At 42.0% G+C, this 27779-nt stretch overlaps 1 protein-coding gene across 1 annotated transcript; it reads left to right on the top strand.

Moving 5' to 3' along the window:
* Nucleotides 1–12569: 12569 nt before the first annotated feature.
* LOC138593635 (heparan sulfate glucosamine 3-O-sulfotransferase 2-like) lies at nt 12570–17303 on the top strand. The gene is made up of 2 exons (XM_069664709.1): nt 12570–13048; nt 16685–17303. The coding sequence occupies exons 1-2, from the start codon at nt 12570–12572 to the stop codon at nt 17301–17303; spliced, it is 1098 nt and encodes a 365-aa protein (XP_069520810.1).
* The last annotated feature ends 10476 nt before the right edge of the window (nt 17304–27779 follow it).

The following is a 27779-nucleotide window of genomic DNA, read 5'->3' as shown; positions in this document are numbered from 1 at the left end:
TCCTTGGAGAGGAACGCAGGCTGCAAACGCGACGGCGCCCGGTGGGCAGAGCATTTTGCGTCCAGCATAAGCGGCTCTTTACGCACATTCCGTATGTTTTAGTGTGAATCCCACTAAGACAGGAGAGGAAGATATGAAGGAGCAACTAATTATGGATGTACCTGCGTATTTTAGGTGATTGAAACGTTTAAAAAACAGAGCTAGGTGCTGCACTGAGTATCTTTCGGTTTGTTTTATTCTGAAAGGTTTCTTTTAAATGTTGGATCCTCACAAGCTCCATGCTTGTAATAAATATGAAGTCATATTATTAATATGACTCAGCAGGATGGTTTGAGTCACCCTGTTTTATTCTGTGCGGGCTTTTTAACCATTTTTGGTCACTTTCTTTCACCATGCTATAAACACCTGCTTCCTGTTTAACCAACAAGCCAAAACATCTGCAGTAAGAAACATTTCCACTCCAGCGAGCCTTAAACGAGTTTGAGGGCCTGCTAATGTCCATATTCATTATGAATGCACAGCGCCAGCACGTGCATTTTAGTAATGGCTAGCTAAGATTAAATCCAGCACATTAATGAGGCCTGTTTTCTGCAGTCTTTGCACATGAGCATTTTTTACCCTAAAGCAGTTCTTAAAGGTGCATTTAAGGGCGCTATCATTTTTTGCTGTCAGACTTTCAAAGGAAACATTCTGCAGCCTTGTGTGGTTTGCACATTATAAAACTCATATTTCTTAAAGCTAAGGAAGCGTTTGCACGCAGGTTCCAGAGTTTAGCAGGCAGCTTTTCATTAGTAAATTGCAAAGAAAGTCAAGTTATTAGCCAATAAAGCTAGCTTAAGTCAGTAAAGAGATGCCAGTCTTCCTCTCTAAGTGGCCTCCCCGTATCGATCTCTGTCATGCGTGTGTCCACATGTGTCGAGAGCTTCGCTTCCTGCATCATCATTATCCCCTTCGCGCGGTTGTGCGCCGTTTATTTCAGTTCGGAAATGTGTGCAGGAGAAGGAGAGGAGGAGCGCCCTTTGCAGCCTCGCATCCTCAGCCAAAGACTAGTTGTAGGTAAAAATAAATCTCTGTACATCTTTTGCTGTGTCTCAGCTCACACTAAAGGTCAAAGGACAGAGAAGGCCAGTTATGCTTCAGAAAGACCCCAGAGGTATATACTCTCTCTCTCCTCCTCCTCCTCGTCTCCGTCTCTCTCCCATCCTCCCTCCCTCGCCTCCTTCCCCTCCTCCCTCCCTGTGAATGCCGTAGTGAGCATTGTTCACGACCACTAGCTTTTGCTGAAAGCTGCACAGCAATGAGGTCTCTGTGCCTTTTTGCCTCTCTCTTCCTCTCCCCTCCCCCCTCCCATCTACCTCTCTCTTTCTCCCTCTCCCTCTCTCTCTCTCGCTCCCCCTCTATTAAATTTCCAGTCACACAGTGGTGCAGAGGATATTCCTCCTTTCCCCTCGTTCTCCCTCGTTCCCTATCACTCATGCTGAAATCTTAGCCCACATCCAGCCTCTCGCCCCGACCCCGGCTGCCTTTTTTTTTTTTAAAGCGCTTTTTCTCCTCTCCCTGTGCATCTTTTTTTGCCTTCCAACCCCCGCGCCATTTCAAATGATTCCCCGCCGTCTATGCCAAACCCACCACCCTCTCCTTCCTTCCTTCCTTCCTTCCTTTCTTCCTCCCCCCCCCCCTTTTCCACTCTATGTCCTCACTGTGTCATTGCACATTGAATCTGATATCCCCCTTATGCATGTATGCTACGCTTGTGTGTGTGTGTGCTGGCACCCTTGAGCGTGTGTGTGTGTGTGTGGGAGGGGAGGGAGAGGGACATGCATTTGTGCACAGTAAATGAACAAACACTCATCGCTGTATTGCTTGTGTCATCAGTACAGGAAGGCTCTTGGAGTAGAAAATACAGCGCAGAGAGCTGAGGACGAGTGCGTTTTCCAATACAAACCCCCATAAACTCTTAATGCTGCGTTCAGAGCCACAGGGGGAGGAGGAGGGGGAGGGCGAGGAGGATTTGGCAGCAACATGCTAGTGCCAAGACATATGTGGCATGCTGATAGCACCAGAGAGGTGCAGCTCACACTGTGAAGGAGCTTTGGAGGGGTGCTGATACGCATCCATCACTCCCATCGTTTCGGGGCGCTAGCTGCAGGCCGTGAAGTGGGTGGCGGGGTAATTTCACACAGTTCAAAGCAAAGATTAAGAACGTAGAATTTTTGATTTCAGATTTGGAGGAGCATTAGTGATCCGTTTAACGGCCCCAAGCGTCCAACGGGGATCGTGAACAAAGAGGGTTTTTTTTTTTGGTTATTTTTAGAAAAATGTAACAAAAAAAGTTGGATTGGTGCTCGTCGCCATCTGTGCAAAAGAATAAGAGAGATACAAGGGAGAGTTTCGAGTTATTCGTGGTGACATCCCTGCGTGTGTGTGTGTGTCAGTGTGTGTGTGTGTGTGTAAGAGAAACAGAGAGGGAGAGAAAATAGAGAGAAAAATCCTAGTGTCACAGTATCTTAGCAACTGCCTCCATCTCCTTGGAGACAAGAGCTGACATCATTTCCTGTCTGTGAGAACTCACTTTTGGTTTGTACACAGTGTGTTTGTGCGTGTGAGGGCATGTGTGTGTGAGTGTGTGTTGGCGTGTGTCCACGTTCATATGCAGATGTGAGCCTGCAGTGTGTGCACCCATGCAAACAGGATGAATTGTAGTGCTTCAGTCGGGGTGCGTTCAAGAATGTCACTTTATTTTGGGTCAGAATAAGTCATTTTATGCAATAAGACGTGGATTCAGCTTAGAGAGATTATTGTTGTTTGTTCTTGGTATTATTTTAGATAATAGACATTTAAATATAGCTGTGACATCGTCGTACTGACACCAACATTAACAGTATTTTTAGTCCTAAATGGTTATTTTTGGAAGCCATTTAATACAGCTGAAAGTTAAGTACATGAAGTGGAATATTTGTATTATTGTATTTGTACTTTTACTGCTACGGTTCTGATTTGCACCATCAAGTGTCAGTAACAGAGTATCTAGTTAGTCTGCTGTTAATGTAGGCCCACACAACAGCCTCTGCGCTTCAGTGCAGACAAAGTGTCATCTTCAACTGCCACCTAGTGGGCAAAGGAGGGAAGTGCAGACAGAAATACAGTCACCTCCGCGGTAAAGGTTATATTATTTAAAAGCAACACATTATCACCTTGAATAATCATCAGATATTTCTTCATATTGTATTAATAAACATAAGAAAGATTCAGCATAAACTATCCTTTTTTTCCCATGTCGTTACCAGGGAAGTACAACCCTCAGTCACTCAAGCTCTAAGAGGTTTGAACTTGTTTTGCTACTTTAGTCACTACAGTTCTTTTAAGACGGAGGTTGCTTCTTCTCCACAAATGTATCGAGCACTCTAGGGTACAGGGAAGTCCTGAAATTACCATTAAGCTCATAACTGCCTGGCAGACAAAAAGTAGGGCAACTTATGACACAATTTCCTGTGAACTTAGATGACACGGGAGTTTAAATCTGAGATGTATCCCGAACTCACCTAAAGTATATTTTCTTTAATAAAGCCAGATTTTTGGTTTAAAGTGGTTAGAGTTAACTAAAAAACAGCTCTGTTTTGCCAAGAGGCTCAGGAGACAACTAATACCACTGCCATATGACAAGCTAGCTAGCTTAAACTTGGCACAAAGATAGCAACAAGGGGGAACAGCTTGTCTTTGGTCCCCACGAGGTTGCCTTGTTTTTATGGTTAAAGTATAAGCCATAATATGTTTATTAGTAAGTTAAGGCAGGTTTTGTTATCTTTGAAGAGAGCCAGGCTGCCAGTTTCCTCTGATTTCTAGCTAATGGAGTTAGCTAAGCTCACCAGCTTAGCACCAGATACATAACAGGTGTCAAACTTTGTCTTACTCTGCAATAAAGTCGCAGGCATATTTCCTTTACTGTCAAACTCTTCCTTAAAAACAGGGGACTTGAAATATCCTGAAACAAAATCACACCATCGTTCAGAAACTCTTTCTACATACAAACAGAGCTGGCTCCAAATCTATTTCAAGATTTTGTTTTGCAGATGCATTGAGGAGGAACTACCAAAAACCACGGAGAGATTGATTACACCATCAAGTGTGTCTAATCTTGTGTTTACAGAAAAGACTCCGTAACCTCAAACCTGAAGTCAAAGGAAAATTAAACCAGATTTAAGAGCCACGTGTTCAACAGGAAATCACAGATTGCAGTGAATTTAAAGCAATGAACTACTTTCAAAAGCCAGGAGGTGACCCGGCTAAATGTCATGATGTACGTCAGGATAACTTAGCATCATAATTGTAAAATGCTTACGATGCACAGATACTAATAAAGGTTTTGACAGACCCAGCTAAAAATCTGGGTCAGTACATGAAAAACTACAGAGCTTTCACCCTGTTCTAGCTGATTTCTATTCCAGGCTCATGTGAATCAACAAAGTCAGCAACACAAAGAGTCAGACCGTCACACAGATCAGCATACGATTTACAACAAGAGGTCCCAGAGGAATCAGTGTCCGAGATGGTGCCAGGGTGATGCTTCAGCAGAATCTGCACACTTCAACAAAGCATTTTTATACGAGCACACAAGTCCATCATTTAAGCGGGACAGGGGGAGTGAAGGCAGAAAATACTTCTGTAAAACCATCAAGACGATTATAGTAAGAGGGTCTGTGTGGACATGTTAGCATGCTGACGTTAGCATTTAGGCCAAAGCATCACTGGGACTGTCTGATCTCATTAACACCTGGTATTATCACGTGATCTGGACGCTATCTAGATAAGGAAAAACGCACATTGAAGCAAGTTAATGTGCGCAGATCAGATATCCGTGACCGCAACTTGAGATAGTCTTGCTAATGTTGTATCCTGATCCGTAGTTAACCGGTCTGTACCAGGTACAGATCTAAGTAAGGAGATCGAAAATGCATTAAAGATACAAGCCGTAAACACGCAGACAAGATCATATTGTTTGTTATCCAGATAATAAATCTGGATACTGCTCGTATTTTAATACCAGGTGTAAACGGGGTGTTTTAAGCCCTTTTCACACATGCACTCGTGCCAATTTCCACATGTGCCCTTTCACACACGTCCCTCACAGCAAGAGATTTTCCCCCGTGGCAGGACATGACGTAAGAAGAACGCTGTGGTCCCCCGCAACTGGCGAATAATTTCGGCGTCAGCCCTCACCGCTAGAAGCTCCCAAATCTCTACATCTCTTCAATTTGCTATTGTCATCTTGTAAATGATCCTTTGTTAAACCTCGGGTGTTTTTGATTATCCTGTTATGTGTCGCTCTTCTGGTTTCACACAGGTCGCATGGTTGTCATCACACCACCAAATCGTATTGAATGTCTGCAAAAAGTCAGGGGTGACAATTACGTCCGTTTGCCTTCACACATGCGGCACACCCGGACAACGGTGGGAAATTTTCAGGAGTGCAGTGCGCGAGAAAGGGGCTTTAATCTTTCAAATATATACACTACCAGTCTAAAGTTTGGACAGACTTTCCCATTAACTTGTATGAGAAAATGTGTCCAAACTTTTGACTGGTAGTGTATATGAATTGACACCAGATTTATATTACAACCTCGGATCCCATCTGCTATAGTCTGACGACGATATAGCCTCTGGGGACATGGGTGAACATGCCAGGGCGTGTAGCCAGCGGTTAGCAATGAACGGCTTCCGGTCAAGACTTCCTTTTCCGCGTGCTGCATTGTTTACAGAAAGAGAAACCCTTTTTCATTAACGGGTCCTACCTTTGCCGAAATTTCAACATCATGATGCAGATTTGTAAAAAGTAAAAATGAAGCTTTGTCAGGTCTGTCATCAAGAGGAGAAGAAAACTACTTTGTTGAACGGACGTCGGATCGATCTGATGCATTCGAGGAAGTTGGAAAATCTGGACGCTGACCCGGCTTTCGTGACACCGAGTCAAGGGAATTCATCTCAAGTTGAATTTTTGATCTTGAACAGATTGTCAGCTGAACTTGCTGCAGATGTCTGTTTAAAGAGATTAATAAGAAGCTAAATGATCGTCAGATAGATGCTGATGGGAGCCGGGATGTCATTACGGCGGATTATGTTCTGCCTGCTTTTGCTCTTAACATGGACTGTTTGTCCTGCATACACCACAGCCCGCTGATTGGTACAAGCGTAGTACAAACAGAAACCAGAACACTTGCCATCCCTAAAATCAACGCCCTTGCCTACAGATTTTCGATTTCTATGTAGAATCTGTAAATAGAGATCACAAACAGGATCCCAGCTAGAAATGTTTTGTTCTAAGAACGTCCTGAGAATGTTAGGTGCGATGTTCTGGTAATGTTTTGAGCGGGGCGTTTTTATTTGGTTCCCAGAATGTTCCTTTTAATAGTAGGAGAACGTTCTCTGAAAAACAAATGTTCAAATCACATTTCAGGAACGTTTTATATATCACGTTCTGACAGTTCAGGTTGACTAACATCCTGAAAAGATCCTCAGAATGTTGCAGTTAAAACGTTTTGTCTTAGTTTAAGTTTTAACTTCACAAGAACGTCCTTAAAACATTCTTTGAATATTAGATTAAAACGTTTCTTTCTTTCAAACATAATTAGAACTTGTAGGTAATGTTAGCTGATGTTATGGGAACGTTCCCTGCTAGCTCGGACGTTACATTTGCAGGACTTTGCTTAGCACAAGTAATCTACACACAGCTCCAGGAAAACAATGTTTTACACTGACCAGCAGAGGAGTTGTAAAAGGCTCCCTCCCCCTGCTTCACCTAATTGTTCCTGTTTTTCTGAGGACTAATGTGCAAAAGTTAGGACTACATAATGTCTTGATGATAACTTCAGAGAGATGGTGTCGTCGTAAAGAGAACAAATGAGCCAAGAACGAAGAAAACTGAGTGTGTATGCTTTAGTTTATTGTGACATTACTTGCATACATGTAGAGCCATCCTTCATTCTATTAAGTTTATATATTATGCTGAAATTAGGAATAATTTAATACCATGCATACCTATATATATCAATATTAGAGCAGAGTTTAGACCCAAATGCAGCACACTAGAGAGCAGGGATCGTTGGAAGCAACAGGAAAAACAGGCAGGTAATAAAACAGTCCAGTAAAAGGCTACAGTCATCAGAGTCTCTGTGCTGAGCTGGAGGCTCGGGCTGGGTAAGTTGAACCGGGAGAAAGGTGAGTGTGGTAAGGAGAAGTCAAACACACTGACACAAAAGTTCATGCAAGGCAACAATACTGTGGAGGAGCAGGCAGGAGACGTGGTCGAGGGAGCAGCGGGTCCAGAACCAGGTTAGCACTCGGTATAAGCCAACATTTGAAGGTTAATAGGGGCCAGGCAGAAGTTCCGAGGAGCCAGCAGATAGGTGTCCACAGTATGCACACGCAATGACAAGTGCGGAAAGATGGTGAAAGTCTCTCTCAGCCAGGAAAACTCTTACAGAAGGATAGCGGGTGACTTTTTGAAAGTCCCAGCTGCAAAAAAAGAAAAGATAGATCTATAAACTAATGAAAAGAGGCAGATGGGGAACATATGACAAAGCTGTTTTACTGAGCGCCCCCTACTGGCCTGGTGCGTTTTCTTTGCGTGTGTTTTCAGGGTTTGTGTGTTTTTGTCTGCATAGTTTCTGGATTTGCAACATGTTTGCTGTTATTGTGTTTGTTTTGGCTTTTTGCAGCAAGTTTTTTCATTTGCAGTGCGTCTCAGGTGTTGCACTTGTTTAAGACTTTTGCAAGTGTTTTTGAATTTGCGTCCTGTTTTCCGTTTGCGCCGTTGTAGCACGTTTGCACTTTGTCAGCACAATCAAATGATACTTCCAGCATTTCTATTTCATGCCTGTTAGATTTTACAATATCATGAGTACTGTAACAAATAAACCCCTTTTCCCTCAACTAAACTGTCTGAAAACATCATACAAACGTTGGTTTGTCAATGTTATATCCAGGATAGACGGATGGGTTGCTATACCAAACCAAATACCAACATACAGTAATTCTGCTATGACCTCTCACCTCATTACAGACCGCCTTGACTGCGTCTTTATTGCGAGGGCACTTCAGAAGTCCCATAGTCTCAAAAAACAGACAGTCGACGAGGAGCCGGATGCCGGGAGGATGGAACCCTCTCTGGTTTGGTATCGTGTATTTCTCATCAAAGGTGTGATGCATGGCCACCAGAATCACTTGGTCGTATCCTTTTTCTTCCACAAAAACAGAAAACACGGATCAGACTTTAAAGATAAAAGACAAAATATGACAAAACTTTTGTTGTATTTCTGCGTGTCTACCTTTGGCGCTGGATAGCGCTGTCGTGACGTCGGTCTCAAAACGACTCACGATGGGACAGAAGACCAGAACGACATCATACTCCTCTTTTTCCTCGACCAGCTTTGCACCCTTTTTTTTTAGTTTTTTAAGGAATGTCTTATGTGACTCAAAAGTCTTTCCGGCCACAAATGGGTAAATTTTTGTCATTTTTTCCTGAAAAGAAAAAGCATGGAGTCATAATGTTGTGTTTGGGTGCTTAAAACTCAAAAAAGCATGAATTTAACTTTCTGTAACTGTAGTTTTATGTCTGTCTGATGAGTTTATGGCAAACCAAAGGAACAAGTACTTTGTCAAACATTGTTTATAACATATTATATAATTGTTTATAACATTAAAAAGTACAAGTTTAAAAATATATTTATTACTTTCTTTGAAGCTCCTGTGAGGAACTTTCGTTACGTTGATTTTGGCGCCCACTGTGGACAAAGTTGTACCTCTTATCTCTTTGCTGATTTTGTCCTGTACAGGCTTAAGTGTTGGTTTTAAACAACAAATCTCATCCTGCTTTCTTTAAGATCACTCACTTTAAATCTTTGAGCTGGAAAATGTAAACGAAGGCAGCGTGCAGTTAACCGCTTCGGCTGGCACCTACCCCCCGCCAGCTGTTTTTAGGCATTAAAAATAACTTTATAGAAATAATCAATCTTGTCACTGATGATCTGTTTTGCTTTTGGAGCTCATATAGAGTAATCAGAATGAATTTCAGTCTGTTTCATAACCATCAAAAAAGTTCGTCACAGCACCTTTAATGTAGGTATTAGCAGTGCTCTTAACAGTGTTCTCTTTTATGTCAACTGCAAATGTGCAAGCTAGGTTTGTTGCAAAGGGAAGGGTTACCACCTCATTATTTTTAAAATTAGATTTTATCATGCATTTTTAAAGATGAAACCAGGGGTCCATTAATGTAGTTCAAACTAGCTCCACGTCAAAGCAGCTACAACGGTATTAAGCTACTGACGCGTTCACAGTCCCATGAATAATAAACCAGTTACAGGAGAAGAGCTAGTACTTTAACTTTTGATACTTCAAATATATTTCGCATAGAACCCTTTTAGTAGTTTTTATTTATCTATTTTAAGTGTGAGAATACAGTACTTGTTGGTACAGTACTGTCACTTGTCAAACGTCTCCCACCCTTATAAACACCACATAGTCGGTAAAAATCGTCAGACTTTGACAGACATAGCGTGAAATCATTTGCCCAAGACGACCTCTAGCAGCGTTTTAATGCTCAGCGTGTTTTACGTGCAAACTTACCGTGTTTTTGTCGAGTTAATGTCCCGTTTAGCAAAAGGCCCTGAGGATTACAGGATGACAAATATTCAGACCACCCAAAGCTTTCGCTTTCACATTAGCAAAGTTTTGCTATGATGCGCTGTGGGTGCATTACCTCAGTCTGACCAGCAGGTGTCAGCATTGTAACATTATTGGGCATGCATAGGACTGTGAGGGAGGTAAATGATGGCACTAGGTCTAAATATGACCTCTTTATATTTAACATACAATCAAGTGACACTTAAAATTAGCTTTTCAAAACCACATCTTGTTGCTTATATGATACGTTAGCTTTTTTCTGTGTCCTTTTCATTTAAATATAACGTATTTTTTATCAGTATTTTTGTACTGTAAAAAGAATATCTGAAGACACAAACTATGTTTTTAAGCTACAACAGATAATCTTTCTGACTGATTCTGTATTCTGTATGTAGCCTATACAGATAATGTACTGATTTATGCGTATCTCTTCCTACTGTCAGCATCTGTACTCTAATCTACTGGACCGCCTGGAGTCAGAAATAAATCATGTATTTGACTGGTCTCTTTTTTCCTATCATAACACTGTGTTAATTGACATTCTGACAGGCAAACATCACTGCGACTGCATTTTCTCACTAAACAAAACAGTTGTGAGCGCGCTCAGTTTGACAAGGGGGTGTAAACTGTATCCGTGGGAGTGATTCCTCATCCATCTGTAATGTAACGTTGTCTGGAAATCATCTGTATCTGCGCTCAGCGTCTGATCTGACGCCCCCCCCCCAGGCTTCTCCATCCTCTGACAAATGAGTGGCGCTGCTGATGGAGAGGTCAGCGGGCAAACTGAGGCCTTTATTCAGTGTTTTCCAAAATGCAATATTAAGAAAAACACACTCAGATTTCCATAAAACTCAGCTAAATCCTTCTGTGCAAAGTTAAAACCTTGTTTTTCCTAATTTTAACATAGTTTAAGTTCATCTCAGTAAATCTTTGTGCTTCTTACAGTTTAAAAAATGTCTTCTTCTATCTTCTCCTGTATGGTGTTTTCTCTGTGTAACATGGCACCTAAATAAATAGTTCCACATCAGTCAAAGGAAGCTGACACTTTATTTAATAATGACCCAAAGCAAGACATATGTTCTGTAAATTAAACCAAGGCTAAACTGATTCCAGGCCTCAGCATCCCTGATAAAAACAAGGCGCACACTCAGCAGAGGTGATTATAACATTTAATCTGTGATACCCCATCGCCCGGCTGTGCAGGCCTCTTGCCCCGAGGTTTGATTTACCCGCCCTCTTCCTGAGCAAAAAAAATCTCATTCTGCAGACGGATTGCTGAGCGGGCCTCTCCGACCAGCAGCCTATAAATCATTCTTTAATCAGAGGCCTCTGAGATTGGGCGCAGACACCCGCGGGAGCACCGGCACTCTGTGACACCTCCACTCCTCCCCGTGCGTCTCTGCAGGGCCCGGGAGTTTTTTTATCCTCCTCTTGTTGCCTCCTCGGGCTTGTCTGCATTTGTATCAGTCATCAGGGAAGTGAGAGGGATGAGCCGCCTCGGGATGGCACCCTGCTCACACAGACAGGCCGACACTTCCTCTGCTCGGAGGGGAGGGATTTAAAAGGCCAGGGAGAGGATTAGTGGTTTGAAGTGGGCAACTGGTTTTGGAGCTGGGGCACTAACAACTCCACCCTGACAGTCCTCTTGTTTCTGGTTATTCACCTGACTTTGTCCTGGTGTCAAAATCTATATTAGGACCTTTGTTATTCCAGCTGATACTGCGCTTTAAAGCTGCACGACAGACCAAATGTACAATACAGAGGAGGAGTTGTTGGGCTGCAGCTAACAAGAATTTGGATCACAGATTAATCTGATCATTATTTCCTGGATGAACTCAATATGTTTGATTAAACAAATGGCAGAAAATAGTGAAAACTTTCTTCTTTTATGAAACTATTTGTCAAAAACCCCAAAGATGTTTCATTTATTTTAGTCAAAGAGGCCGACAAAAACGTCATATATTCGCATTTGAGAAGAGAATTTCTTCCTCTCTTGATAAAAACAATATTTGTTTCACTTCCCCCTAACACACGAACATTTTCAGCCCTGATGACTCAACATTAGACAACTCCAGGACTTCAGCGAGGTTCAAAGGTTAGTTTTAAATTTGGAAACAGCATCTCTCCCCCTAAGGTCCTTAAAGTTTGAGATATTATAAGACTGATTGTACGCACTGAGTAATACTGACACAAGTCACACTAAGCTGACAGCTAAAGGATACAAATGTAGGATTAATCACTTAGCTGTCCTTCTTCCTTCTCTGGATGCAGGCTGGGATACATTCTGAATATTCATGGACGTGTTTTCTCCTGTAGATCAGCTGTTGCTGGATTTCACTCTTTTTTTTTTTCTACCAAAGGTGTTGCTTAATCATTACCACCCACTTCTGCACATGCTAACCCATTCAGATTCTCCACTGGAGCTGTTAGAATATTCACATATGAGGATGCAACTCGCTAAAGAAATAGTCCCTCTACATGTTTACTACGCAGCATACGCCGAGTGCCAAAAAGAGTAAAGTCACATGAGTGAGACGAGAGAGCCTCTATACTTTTCTTTTTTTTTTAATGCAAAGATGCTGTGACGTCACCGTGTTGAAATATCTTCCCCGTCCCTCAGCCGGCTTGGAGCTGCTGTCAGATCGCGCGCTTCCTCCGCTCCTCTCTCGCGCGCGGTGACCATGGAGGCGTCCAGGAGTTTTACAGGAGGGTGTCGTTTGAAAATTGGAGCTGAGAGGACGGGACGCAGATTATGGATTGTTTTTAGGTGCTCTTTCTTGTCTTATTCATTCTGCTTTGGAGATAAAGGACTGTTTTGCTACTTGAGCGACTAAAACAATCAGAAAGGACGGAAATCAATTAGAAAATCATGCACTGTTCATTTCCATGGAGAGATGGCATGCGTGCTCCTCTTCACGCGACTTCTTCCCTTCTCGCATCGCCTCACAAGGACATCAATTTGCTTATTATCGCTTTTTCTGTCATATTTGTGCTACTGCGCGCTGTTCCCAGCAGACAGCATCATGCAAACGTCAGGTGATCCGACGCCCAGCTGCCAGCGCGTCCTGGTTCACGGATCCAAAAGACGCATCCAGAAGTCTCCGTCCTGCGCCCTGCAGCCGAGCAGCGTCCAAAGCGAGCAGAGACCTCCTTCTTCCAGCCTGCACATCGTCAGGAACGACACGCCCAGCCCGCCCATGAGCAATCTAAAGTTTGGGAATAAAAAGTTACCGAACGCGATCATCGTCGGAGTGAAAAAAGGAGGCACGAGAGCGGTTCTGGAGTTCATACGGATTCATCCGGACGTGCGCGCGGCTGGCACCGAGACGCACTTCTTTGACAGGAACTACGACAGGGGGCTGGAGTGGTACAGGTGAGAGCAGCACCTGCACAGGTGCACGCGTAGCTGTCCCAGTGGTCACGTGATCTAGTGAGAACAAGACAGTGACAGTGTTTTATCAGGTTGTTGTATCAATTGTAAAAGTTTTATTCACCTTAGAAGCAGTTGAAACTTAATCACACCAGTATCCATTTACAGTTGTGTAATCAGATGACTAATAAGCAACTAATTCATAACAGAGGGGCCTTTCTATTTGGCTGGGGCCTCTCAAAGCCTCATGGGAGTCTCTGCTTGTAACACCTTTAAATTGATATCTTGCCCTTTCCTTTCAGCATAACTGCATACGGATGGCATAACATCATCTATATTTTGCTATGCAGCACATAATGTAAAAAATGTGCCTTTTAATCTAAAATATGCTGACGTTACTTGGCCAATACAGAATTCGCATTTATTTCAAAGTATCCTAAATTTGAAGATAAAGGGAGTTAAGGCTGGTTTTTTGCACATGAAGCTGTAGTATCACTTATTTCTCCGGGTTGTTCCCTGATTAAACACTTATTTTAACCCTGTAGTGTGGAAAGTCTCCATCTCCTGAAAATTAAATCCCCTCTTCGCCTGCTTCTCACTGTCAAAAATGCAATGTCCTCCTCTCCACGGTGCCGCTCTGTCTACATGAGGTAGACACAACACGAAACGTTACCTGCGTCTCTCCGCTGGTTTCGCTCTCGCAAGAAAAAGAAGCAGGCCTGAGCTGTGTCTACATCGGCACATCAGTGGTCCTCTTTCTCGAGCGAATCGTCCGATTTCTCAAAAACTCCAACCTCTGGAGGCGAACAGTGTAAACCGCAGAGTGTGGGACTCCATCCACCAGGCCTCTGAGCTGTTTACTTGTTTGTATGTGGACATAATACCTCAAAATCGATGCAGAGTGGCTGATTCATTGATTGCTAAATGGTACATGACGCAGCTTTAGTGCGACTGTGAGAGTTTCGTTGTATGGCATTCACATCATTGATTTAACCCCAGAATAACACATACAGAGCAGAAATATGTTCCGATTTAGGCTTGAAATAAACACAACCTCCGAATACATCCCATGTTAATGATCGGCTGTCACGCGGCCCGCAGGAGGCCTGTGTATCAGCAGTATTATGAAATAATTAAAGACTCACTGTATCTCCACTAATTGGCACTCGTCGGAGCTGAAGCTCGGCCGGAACCCTTTTATCTCCGAGATGTGTCTGAGGAATGTGCGCCGGATGTGAACCCTCGCCTATTACCGCCGTTTGACTGTCACCTGTCAAAGCCGCAGAGAAAAGGTCAAGGCCAGCGCTGACTTTTGAGGATCGCTCTCTCAAAACAGAGTGAAATTCTGAAAGTCTATTGTAAACACTCATCTATAAAGGCCAGACGGAGAGTGTCAATACGCAGCGGACTGTGCTTGATGCATGCATTTGGTTCATTATATTAATAGTGAAACTAAATGATAAAGACAAAGGCGGAGTGAAAAAGTTAACTTGCCGAGCAGTGATGAATCAGAAGGCCACCTGACGGCCACAGACATTAGAGAAGAATCAAATGACAAATGGTGCTAAATGCTACAGTGCAAAGCCAGGTGGGTGGGCCCTAAGCAGACAGTGGAAAACAACTGAAAGGTATGTGACAGGTTGTTTCCAGAATATAAGCACAAAAAATTCATCTGCGACTTCTCTAATTGGTTGTGTCAAATGTTGATCCTGTTTCTTTCAACGTTATACCTCAGTACTGTGTCATTACGCTAAATTGGCAGCTTAATCATCCGCTACTTCACACGTGATGTGACACTTGTATATAAATGGCCTAAGTGCCAATCTCCATCTCCGTGCCCCATTCATACCCGATGCCTGTGCCTTCAGGAGCACTTTTCGGTTCAGTGTCTTGCCCAAGCACACTTCGATATGTGACTGTAGCAGTCAGGGATCGAACCACCAACCTTCCGATTGCGAGATGACCGACTCTACCACTGAGCCACAGCCGCCCCATGTTAGTCAATCAGCAGTCCATCCAATCATAGACTGTATAAAGGAAGCGGTTGTAGCATCTAGGTGTCCAAAATGAAGCTATTGCAGAAGTGGCCAGCAGGGGGCGACTCCACTTGAAGTCGTATTCTATGGAACCAGATGAGAAACTGGCCCCACTTATTCCTTCAGTCAACATTCTTCTATTGAGTTTAAGATCTTTATCGCTCGTTTCCATCTTCTTCAATACAGCATGATGTTCATTTAGTAAATAATGGTATAATATCATGAATAAATATGAATATTAAGCAGGAAAATCCTTAGAGCATGACTACCTGTGATTGATTGAAGTAGCTACGATGGTAAACTGTCAACCAGCATAGAGATGTAGATGACAAAGGTACATTTCTTACAAATAGCTGTTACTTCAACATTTCCTGATTTATAACCAACTGTAAAGACGGTGGATAGTGAAAATTCAGAGAGACATTTGGCCATATTTCAAGATAAAACAACATTATTGATAACTTCTGCCATTTCCTAACATTACCTGTGAATAGTGTTACAAAATACCAAAGGTAGGTGTTAAACCAAAGCTAACGGTGTTGTCAGCTAGCTTGCGGAAGTTAAGGTCAGCTAGATATTGGTTGAATGCTAATGTTAGCTGTTGTGACTTAGCTGTAGCTAGGTAGCTAAGTAAGTAGCTAGCAAGTTATCAGTAATGTTCAAATGACTTCTGTTTAAACGATTTGCAGATCTTGGACACCGCAGCACAACATACAAAAGCATTTTAGCTTCCCACCCTGAGCGAGACTTCAGAGAAAAATGGCCGCCATGTTACAATGGCTACTTCCACTTCTTAAATATAGTCTATGGTTTCGACAAGATCTGCTCTTGCTTGTATTTGTTAGTCAAGTAGCCATCGAATGTCTCATCCAAATTCACAAGTGAAGTCAAAGTGTTAAAACGACACTCAAAATGAATCAGATTTGGGCCAAAAAAAAAGCAATGAGTACTTTTCTGACGTTATCAGACCAAATTAATCAATCAAACAAGACGTAGACTTTGTTTATGAAAATAGTTGTAATGCCTTCTTACAGGCTTTAAGTAAACTGTGTCCTCGTTCTTGGGTTCCAATCAAACTCCAAACTTTGCTCAGTGAGGACATACCTGTTCCAATCATCCCTTTGAAGACTACAATGGCCTAGTTTGAGGACCCAGAAGTAACCTCACTCTGCTATATGTGTTCAGTTTGCATTTATGGTGATTTATTACTCTTGAACCAGGCGTGCTGATGCACAGGAGAGCTGTCTGCGAGACAGGTCTCCTGTGACAACAGACTACTATGACTGTGCGTCAGTGCTCTTATTATCATTTACATGAAGAAACTGGGTTCGTGGCCAAACTGGAGCTTCTCAGTTGGTTTTGTGCCTTTGAAACTCACTTGAGTTATCCTGCCCTAAATAGAGATCTGATACACACTTTTTCCTTTTGACGGAGTGAACGCAAGGACGCTATGTCCTCTGTGTCTGAATCTGTTAGCCTTTGTGGTATTTAGGCGATTCGAAACAGCAAGAGAATGTTATAAAACACTTTAAGTAATGTGAATGAAAATGAGAAACCCTTATCCTGCTGGAACTTTTACTTTGTGTTTTCATCTTTCATTCAGAGGTTTAATGCCAAGGACTCTTGAAAGCCAAATAACGATGGAGAAGACGCCAAGCTACTTTGTGACAAAAGAGACGCCTCATCGGATATCAGCAATGTCTCGAGATACAAAGCTCATCGTGGTGGTGCGGGACCCCGTCACTCGTGCAATATCAGACTACACTCAAACTTTAACCAAAACTCCTGACCTGCCCAGCTTCCAGGATCTGGCCTTCAGAAACCAGAGTCTTGGCATCGTGGACATGTCTTGGAACGCCATCCGCATCGGCCTGTACGTTCTGCATCTGGAGAACTGGCTCCGCTACTTCCCTTTGGCTCAGATCCACTTTGTAAGCGGGGAGCGTCTTATCACAGACCCAGCAGGGGAGTTGGCACGGGTGCAAGACTTCCTTGGGTTAAAGCGAATTGTCACAGACAAACACTTCTATTTCAACCGCACCAAGGGCTTCCCTTGCCTTAAGAAGCCGGAGAGCAGCGGCTCGCCGCGCTGCCTGGGCAAGTCAAAGGGCAGAACTCATGTGCAGATAGACAGAGACGCTATTGAGCAACTGAGAGACTTCTATAGACCTTACAATGTCAAGTTTTATGAAATGGTGGGACATGATTTCAAGTGGGAGTAGAGGTTTGAGACATCTATAGTGTACAAGTAAGATTTCCAGAAATGTTCAACAAATATGGATTTACTTTCAGTAATATACGGTGGCCACCAAGAGCATTTACATATTTACATGAGCAGAAACAGGCTGCAAACTCAAACTCTGCAAGTTCACAAACAACGGAAGCATGCTACAAAAGAAAAAATGTGACGCAGGAGAAACGAGGGTCATGTTTTATGGAGAGATGTTTTTTGTTGGACTGATAGCTTTGTTAAACTAACTGTTGCTAAGTGTAGCTCCCATGAAGCTACTGTGCAAGTTAGAGGTGTTAACACCAACACTTTCCCTATTCTCAGTGCTTTCATAGCTGGTCTAGTCAGCTAATAGTACTGCTAGCTGCATGGCTAACTTAGCTAGCAGCAGTTACACTTAGCAGCAGTGGGGGTTTTTTCGCAAACAAAACTGCTGTGCAAAAACAAAACTACATACATTACACAAAATAACCCAAATAACTTCAGTGTCTTATTTTCATGAAGAAAGATCATATTTTTTGGAGAAATGTTTTTTGATGGACAGATGACTTGGCTTCAGTAACTGTTGCTGCTAGGTGTAGCTGCTGTTAGCGGTTCCCCCGTTCCCACCGAAATTAGCGCGTTGGCGCAGGTTTTTCAGACCCGGGAAGACACGCTTATAGATGCTGATTGTCTTTTTTCCCATTGCCAGTGGAGTATACTCCTGTCGGTCTCTTTTCTGCTGCGTCACTGGCTGATGTCACAAATCCGCCTGAGACAGGGTTAGTAAAGTGAAGATGTTACGGTGTAAGCTCTTTATTGTATCTATTAAACTCGGCGCCGACAAATTGGGAACGATGTTGGAGTGCTGCTCGGATGGAGACGGGAGGAATTTGTAGCTGAGATGACAAGGAGTCGCAGAAGTTACCGACGGAGCATAGCATCGCGCCGGAGAGGGGGCGGAGATTAGCGTGTTGACCCGGGTTTTGTGTTCCAATCAATACTGATCTGAGCCGAGGCGATAATTACCCGGGTCTACTGCAGCGTCATTTGACCCAAGTCTGAATGCCGATTGTAACCTTTCCCACTAAAAAGCCAGGTGTTAGCGGGTATTAGCAGGTTTTCTGACCAGCGGGAAAGCGGCTCTAGTAAGCTCAGTTAGCCATGCAGCCAAGGGTACTAGCTTGCTAGCTATGGGACTACTGAGAATTGGGATAGTGTTGGCTTTTACACTTCTTTGTAGCACAGTAGCTTCGGAGCAGCTGCACTTAGCAGCAGCAGCTACTATAACAAAGCTATCCGTCCATCTGATAGGTTTGCTCAGTTTGAATTAGCATCGTTTATGAATTTCCTGCCCTGTTTCTCCAAATGGAAATCTTTTGGGCCCTTGCAGACTTTGCCCTCGTCAGCCACTGTAGTAATCTGTCAACGCTAAACAGCTAACACTCTCCAGCAAAGCAGTATTATTCCTTGAAACATCTGATATGACATTGCTTTTGCACTTGTGATCATCCGCATCCTGTTTGACACCAGATATAGCCATCATTTCAGCTCCAGGATCACGTTATTTCTGCTCCTGTAACTTTGTTTTACTGCTGACTACATCCTCTATTTGCTGACTGGTTGGTAAAAGGAGGAGATTCCAGGGAACGGGATTAGTTCCTCTTAAAACCTGCTTCACTAATCAAGGCAGGGCTTGAAAGCAAGACCTTGGAAAATGTCAGTGAAGTCTTCAGGGAGAGCAGAATTAAGCTGCAGCACTGTGGTGGTAGAGCTTAAATGTGAAGCCATAATGCAAGTATGAAGCACCGTATATCACTTACTGCCGGTGCATTGGTTTCTATACAGGGTTTCTTTCACGTTCTTTCCAGCTTGAATCTGTGTGAATGGAAAAGTCGCTGTAAAATGCACACTTCACTTTGTTCTCTCTGCTTTATTTGCTGAATTCATGTTTGTATTTTTGTTACAAATGTATTTAATCACTGCCTTATCCACGACGCTTGTCCATGAACTCCATTAAATCAAACTGAAGCACAAACACAGTTATTAATCCTCTCATCTGAAGCACATTTAATCACACTCTCCTCCCATTTTAAGAGAAGAACACTTGCTGTTTTTGAATCCGACACCTGCCAGTGAAAACATGTGCTTTCAGGTGGTTTGTTCCATTCTGTATGGTTTGTTGTGTGCCTCGTGGCGGTAGGTGGATGAGGGGGTGTAGGTGTAAAGAATTTCAATCACTTTTCAAAGACAAAGCAGGCAACACCTAGTCGTGGCAGGTTATCAAATAGATTCTGGGACTGCGTGTCACATGATTGCAGTGAAAAGTTTGGATTCTGCTACCTGGTATGAATACTAAAGCCGGACTGTCTGAGCTCGAGCCAGACTGACACCACACTGTAAAAACAGGGGAAATAACCAGCTTGTAAAACACAAGCAAGGATAGAGGAGGTGATTTGGTGCTTTGAATGCAAATGCATTACCTCCTTCTGGACCTCTTCTCTTGTACTTATCGCAATAAGTACTATAATTATATCAATATTATAAAAGGACGGTCCTGCGAGTAAGCAGCAGAGACATGGACGGTGCATACAGACTGTGAGGGTTCACTGAAGGACGGACGTACAGGACAGCAGAGACTTACTCAGCATCCTAATAGACGCTGGAGCGTTGAACTCAGAGATACAGTTTCCTTAACTAATACTAATCATTAAGAAGATTCACTCCCAGTGAAATGTAGGACATGTTGGTCCTCACTGTTATCTACATACCTCAGAAGTCTGCTACTTTTATCTGTCTGAATACTACTCCATCTGAAGCCCTGTTGAAATTTGCATGTAACAGAGAATCCTTTGAAGATTTCTCGCTGTTTGATATAAAAATACAGAAAGACGAGCAGAAGACGCCTAAAAACCTGGTCTTATTTTTACCTCGCTATACGTTCAGGCTTCACTCTCCTCATTCTCTGCCTCTTTTGCCGTGGTCATAGTGCATTGTTAAGAGAAGAATCATAAAAGGTGCTCAACTCTCTGTGACTTTTTCTCATCCTAGACGTCTGTATTTTTTTCTCCTCGCAGCTTCTCTTTCCTTTTTTACTCCGTGTCCCAACATTCATTAAACTCTCTCGACCTCCAGGTGGGGGGCGTGAGGCTGTGCGGCCGCGCCGCCTCCGATGCCCTTCTTGTCATCATGCTCGCCCGGCAGCTCATTTCTGTGGACTCTCTGACACGCAGGTGAGCGTCTGTGCGGCCGTCGCTGCGAGCGGCAACTCTCTGTATGGTCCACATGGGTCCCAATTAGGCCTGAGGGCTGGAAGAGGAGCGAATCCCCAAGAACAAGCATCAGCTCGCGGAGTCTGATTAGAGTCTGCGAGTGCATGGCTCTCCAGAGATTGCTTGCAGGTCAAAACTCTCTCTCTCCTTTTCTCACACACTCAGCTTTCTTTTCAAATATGAATCCCCCCAGGAAGCAGCCCATGCAAATCATGAAATCCTTTGCATTCAGGAGCGCTATGATGTGACCTATTTGCACTGCAGCTAATGAGGTGCTTGTTAGGCTTAATGAGTATTTGTTAGAACTGATACCGAAACTTATGTTGTTATGAAACATTATCACTAAATGAACCATTGCAAACAAATCCCCCATACGAGGTTGTGTTTAATGTGTTGTGTGTTTGGATTACATTTTTAATCCTAAAATTTTTCCTATTTCCTGTTTCATCCCGAAGGAGCCGCCTGGTAATTATTTAATGCTCAAAATACCTGAAGGATTAACACTTTAATGCACTATTTATGAGTACTAGTTGAGACTAAAAATAAGTCTTCAAGGACAAGACACATTTTATTTTATCTCTCGCATTCCTTTGAGAGTTTTACAAAGACGCTTCGTTTTGAACAATTTGGGAACGTCATGATCTAACATCGATTAATATTTAAAGCTGCGTTTTAGCAAAGTGTTGCAAACACAACAGAAAGGGTCTACTTTTCTCTGCAGCACAGAAAATAACCTTAAATCAAGCTTAATCGCTAAAGGCAGACTTGAGTTTAAACGTCACAGTGATGTGCATGAGGAACAAAATACAGACTCCCTGTTGGTTAATGTAGCTTCAAACATTCACTCTTCTGGATTTTTAATGAAGTAAGAAGGAAGCAGTGGAGAACGATGACTGTAAAAGGAATCCTCTCTGAAACCTTAATATTGCAATATTTTTTTATATCGTTCCATTGTTAATAAAGCTGTTACAATTCCTAATGCACGCCTACAGGAGAATGCATTTTACATGTATGCTCCATTTAAGCAGCGCTGAATTAAAACATCACAAAGCATTTAATCGGGATGTTCACATGAGATAGAATGAGGTTCCCCCGGAATCCGAGTGAGACAGCAGCTGACACTGCAGAGGCAGAGACTCAGCCGTGTACCTCGTTCAGTCCGAACGCTTCAGAATAGTTTAACTTCTGCGGCCGACAGGATGTCCCAGCGGTCGGAATCACCAGTGGCTTAGGAGCCAAATTAAAATGAAATGCTGACAACTGTGGCACAGTCTCCGGTACGTAATGATACGCGTTCCACTACTATTTGTGGACCAGTGTTGGAACTGCAGTCTGTGGGGATGACACTTAATAAGCATGTGCATGTGATGTGCTCCATTAAGCTTATGGGGGAAACCAGGGAAGTGAAGTAGGTGGCATGATTTAATGTGTTGGCCATTGCACGATTTAAAATTATGATAGAAATGAAGCCATTGTGTCACTGGTGGAACAGTTTAAAAGCAGCAAGACATTGTAAAAATACAAAACAATAGGATAAGATACGATACCATATCATACTAGACAATATCAGATGATGTGATACAATATAATACGATATGGTACAACACGATACCAAACAATAGGTTATAGTATGATACAATACGATACCATATGGTACAAAACCACAGGATATGAAGCGATACCGGAGGACGCAACAACATATGATACAATACCGTATGATATTTGATACCATACCATACAATATGATACCACAGCATGCAATAACAATACGTTACGATACAATACCATAACACACAATATGTATAATGATACCATATTATAAGATACAATGCGATACAAACAATACCATATCATACCATAAAACACAAAACGATACAGTAAGATACTATATAATATGATACCATATGATACAGTACATTATGTTACGATACAATACACCATACGATACAAAACAATACGATAAGATAAAATAAGATACTATATGATATGATACGAAATTATACGATATGATAAAATGTTACGATACAATATAATACGTTACAAAACGATATGATACGATATGATACGATATATTGTGATACGATACGATACGAAACAATATGATACGATCCAATAAGAGACGACATGATACGAAACAATACGATACCATATATATCATATGATACAATAAAAATTATACCATACAATACAATAAGATACAACACAATACGATAAGGTAAGATATGATATAATATGATATGAAATGATATGATATGATAAAATACTTTAGGATACAATATACCATATGATACAAAATAATACAATGATAAGAAACAATATAATACGATCTGATACAAGACGATACGATATGGTATCATAAGATAAGATATGATACCATGTCCCCTTAGGGAAATTTATCTTGGACTCGAATGCTGCACACATTTAGCTGTCTCTACAGTAGTACAAATAAATAAAAAATAAACAACATTTAACACGTAGAAAGAGTAGCACACACCAATGACAACCACAGCTGGCATACATCACACATGTTCCACATAACACATAACACTGATAATTAAAACAAGATAAGAACACCATGAGGCTGTTGCACAGGCCCTAAAGCTTTAAAGAACATGATTAAAAATGTTGATTGAGGTGGGCACAAATTAGTTAGATCTTTGCATTGATGTTACAAATCAACAGCTATGTTGCCTTTCTAATCCATCAAAGAGTGAGAGGAAGCTGGCAAAGGCGTGAGAGTCTGTTGGGCACGTGCCCTTTCAAGATTTAGATCTGTGAAATCCTGCAAAAGTCCTCCAAATTAGAAACGGTCGTTTGGTGCCATCTCCTCACTGTTGTATCTGTTTGTGAGACGTAAAAGAGTCTGTTTTTTTCAGTGCAGGAGCTAAAGTGAGGTAGAAAGCTGATTAGATTGTAGGAGTAGTAGTCAGACCTCAGCATCTCTCTCACCAGGAGATGTGTTCTAATTAGAGTGCGTGCCTCGTGTCTCACTGAGGAGAATAACAAGCCTCATCCCAAGGCTGCCTCCACATGAACCGCAAGCAAACCGCGGCAAACCGAAACACATCAGATGTACCAGCCACCCCTGGACTCCAAGACCGCACCTGAGCCCACATGCGGTGCGTTAGGATACTTTGATGGGGGTTTACATCATGAGGCAGCGCTCGCTTAGCAGGAAGCCTCGCAAAGCTGGAGCAACAATGAGGGAAGAGGTAGAGTTGTTTGTAACGGCAACATAATCCTCCTGTTCGTGAACACAACACAATAATTGGCTTCATGGAAATTATATCAGAAGGACGGCCATTTTTCAAACGCACCTTTAAGGACAGTGTTGGTGTTTTTTGGGCAGTCTTAAAGAAGCGACAAACTGAACCTGGATGATGTTAGAAGAAAGATAATCCAGCACAAATCCGCTCCAATATGTGATGCTATTTGAAAGTTCACATCACTCTTGGTTTGATATGCAAATTCCTCAAAGCAGCCGTTCCCAAACCTGAGACTGCAGCGGCCCAATTTGAAATCAAACAATTTTTCCTGACACGTCTTTATTAATTAACACAGAACGTAACATTTTCAAAGCAACAAATAGAGTGCAAATGATAAATTGTTAAATGGTGAATAAAAACTTTTGAAGAGCAGCTCCAGTCATTTTTTAAGACGTATAAAAAGCTCTGCTTGAAATAATGAATTGTGTCTGATGTGTTTTTTCTTCAATATGAATTGCTCCCGAGGCATCTCCTCCTTTTACCTCATTAAAAATTCCTGTATCTGCATAGGCCACGCCCACTATGCAAATTTACAACCGCCCCCTCTGTCGTGAAAACAAAACACGTCTCTGCCGTCGTTTAGTGACAACTTGTTGAAACTTAGCTAGCTTGAAATGTAGTAATTAGCAGTAGTAACGTTAGTAGTCAGTAGTGAGTTTGCAAGAAATTACGATGACTGTTACAGCTGGCTCGAGCATTGCCCAAGTGGTTGCCATAGGTAACATATAATGATATGCATAGCGTCACCCCGTCCATTAACGGGATTGGCTCCTTAGGTTTGTGACGTCTCAAACCTGCCAATCTGAAAATGTGTTGTTCAGCCTGTCCTTGGTACACTGCAGTTTAAAAGCAGACGGGCCCAGCCATGGAGATGACTGCTTATGTTGTCCCTGATATGTCTTGTAGCACATGAACACCACATGGAGATGTTTACAAGGTTAAACACTTGACTTTCAATGATTTTGCCTTTGATCTGATTTCTATTTTACATTTAGCTGATCTTATGCGATACTTTAATATGCCTGCAAACCAATATAATAAATAATGTACAAACGTCCAAGTAACATTTTATGTTCATTTATTGATCTACTGATATCTTGATTGATTCACCATTTAAGAAAAAAAACCCTGTCCATTCAAAAAACAGATTTTCATTGACTATTGATGTCAATTAGACTTAATCTGAGTTAAATTATCATGTCATTAAAAGATCAACTTGAGTGTTTTCCGACGCTTGGATTCAAATCTTTTTCAATCAGACGATAAATTCTTTGTTGTGCCAATAAACATCAGTGCACACGCACACACTCACACTCACAGTCACACGGTGGAGGATGGTCCAACCTCCCCGGGCGGCTTGTCTCAGATTGGATGTCAGATGCTGGAGACAGCTGCACTCATCACAGCTTTTTATGAATACATTACCTTTTATGTGCATCCAAACACTGATTTCTCTTCCTCAGGAAATCAAAGAGGACAGACGTTCACTCAGCAGTCCTCTGGAAAATATTGGAACTTTCAGTAGAGCTGCACCGTGTCTACGACAAATATCTGCAGCCAACAAACGCTGCAAATCTTTCAGCTTGGTGGTAATTCAACCTCATCTTTGACAGGGTGTGTGCAGATGTTTGTGCCGACATTTTTTTTTTTTTAAGCAGAGATGTCTTATGAAATATCAAAGTGTGTTATTTGCCTCCATGAAGCTCCACAACATCAAAGACTCTCCCTTTCTCCCACAAGAACCCGAGAATCCTCGAGTTTTTTGCCTGTCTTGCGTCTCAGCGTTGCTCAAAAGCCTCTAATGATACAAATACAAGATGGAGAGAACGCTGCCAACAAAATAGAGAGGGAAAAAAAAGAGAAACATTTTAGGTGATGATTGACATCCCTGCATCTTTTTATTATTCCTGTGATGTTTGTCCAGACACACCGATGCCAGAAACTGTGGCCTCACACTTTGGCTGATGCAGCAATCTGGTGATATGCGTCTCTGCGGCTGCCAACCACCTGGCTGGAAGAAGCATAATCAACCTCTCAGTCAATCACTCCGCGCGCAGCCAATGGTGTAGGATGAGTGTCAGAGGAAGCGAGGCAGGCAGACAGACATGCGCTGGCTGTACGTCCAACTTTGACACTTCACACCTTGCTCTCTGGCATCCTGATGAGTCCTCTGTGTTGGCAAGGCCTTGGGATTCCAGCTCCACGCTATGAAAACTGTGCATTATGGAGGAGAAGTGAATGTGCAGTGTGTGGGAGGAATAATCTCAGACTTTTTATAGGTTAAAGTTTTAGGTATCCTCTGCCATCTTAAGCAGAAACAGCTTCCTTAAATGTCACTGAGTGAATTAATCAAAACAGTTTAGAAGAAATTACTAAAATTGAAGCCATCTTACAAACAGAGCATTTACAAGCGCACCAGTATCCTGGTTATAAATATCATGATAATAATAATAACTTTATTTATATAGCACCTTTAAAACAAGAGTTTACAAAAGGCAGGATACTCTAAAGGCAACAACAACAGAACCTAAAATACAAGACCAGAAACAACAAGACTGTATAAAGGACAACAGATGTAAATAGACAGAAGGATGATGAAAGGTAAGGATGCAATACAAGAAAAAAAAAGAAACAAGAAGACAAAATAAAAAACAAAATGATGATTTGGTTGTTGAAGTATCCCAGTCATGTGTTGTAAATATAACTTTTTCATCCTTTTTTTCCAGAACCTGGGATAAGCCTTTATCCTGGTTTTGGGAATTCGGGATATGCTGGTGTACTTGAATTGAAACCAGGATATGGCTGCATGTAAACACCTTATCCAAGGTTTTGAGCATTCTCTGTTGGTATAGAGCAGTGGTTCCCAACCTGGGGTCCGGGCCCCCACTTTGGGTACGCAAGGCTTTGTCTGCACTGAGACTATCAAGATTAGTTAAATAAAATAATTAAAAAAGCACTTACTTGATAATCAAAAGTCTGTTCAACTATTAAAAAATAGGGGTTTTTTTGTCCTCATTCAAATATAGTAGCTGCTTTGTAGGCCGCACCTCTGCGAACTATAAGCTGATTGGTGTTTATTTTTGCCAATAAAGATTCGGAATAAAACACTTCATTGTTTTGGTGTGCTCGTGTGCAGGCAAGGGGGGCTAGACCTTTCTTAGACACAAGCAGGGGGGTCCAAGGAAAAAAGGTTGGGAACCACTGGTATAGAAAAAAATCAAATACAGACACGCACATCCTTTAGTGGGTGCTAGATCCAAAAACAATCAAGTATATCAAAAAAATATATCAAGAGAACGTGCTCTTCTTCAGACTTTTTAGCTGGTACCACTGTTACATAGAACATAACATACGGTGGCCAACAAGGGTCCTACAGGCCCGTAACACTTGTTATTGTGTTGACTGGATATGCAACATTTTTTTTGTTGCGTTTATTTTCTGCATTTGTGTGTTTTTGACTGTATGTCGTTCATGTACATTTTCATCATTGTAAGTGTGTATGATTATTAAACATGTTTTTTTGGGCCATTGCAGCGGGTTTGCCACTGTCGACCACCGTACATAATGGCTGCAATCTACCATGCTAACACATCAGCCTTTTCCTCTGATGTCACACTCAAGGTGAGAAGCTCAAATGCTGTTAAACTGTCTTACTGCTGCATTTCAGGTTTGCACATAAACATAGTGAATTTAATAACTCATTATCGTTTTACTGCTTTTTGATTGTTCAGCAAATAAAAAGAGAATGGATGGTAAAAATCTGGAGGGATATCCAGCCATATTAAAGTTAAAACATATTTAACACATTATAAGCTACCATTAGACAACAGCTAACGCTAGAATTCACCCACTTCCTTGCTAACATTACGGTTAGTGTTACATGATACAAGAGGAAAAGCATGACTTCCTAGCTAACATTACCATTAGCAAGAAAATTCAGGCCATTCCTCT

The sequence above is a fragment of the Semicossyphus pulcher genome, unplaced genomic scaffold, assembly GCF_022749685.1.
Source record: "Semicossyphus pulcher isolate SPU_LCO1_2020_fin unplaced genomic scaffold, fSemPul1.0.p SCAF_16, whole genome shotgun sequence".
In the NCBI taxonomy this organism is placed as follows: Eukaryota; Metazoa; Chordata; class Actinopteri; order Labriformes; family Labridae; genus Semicossyphus; species Semicossyphus pulcher.
This window is presented reverse-complemented; position numbering and strand designations above follow the sequence as displayed.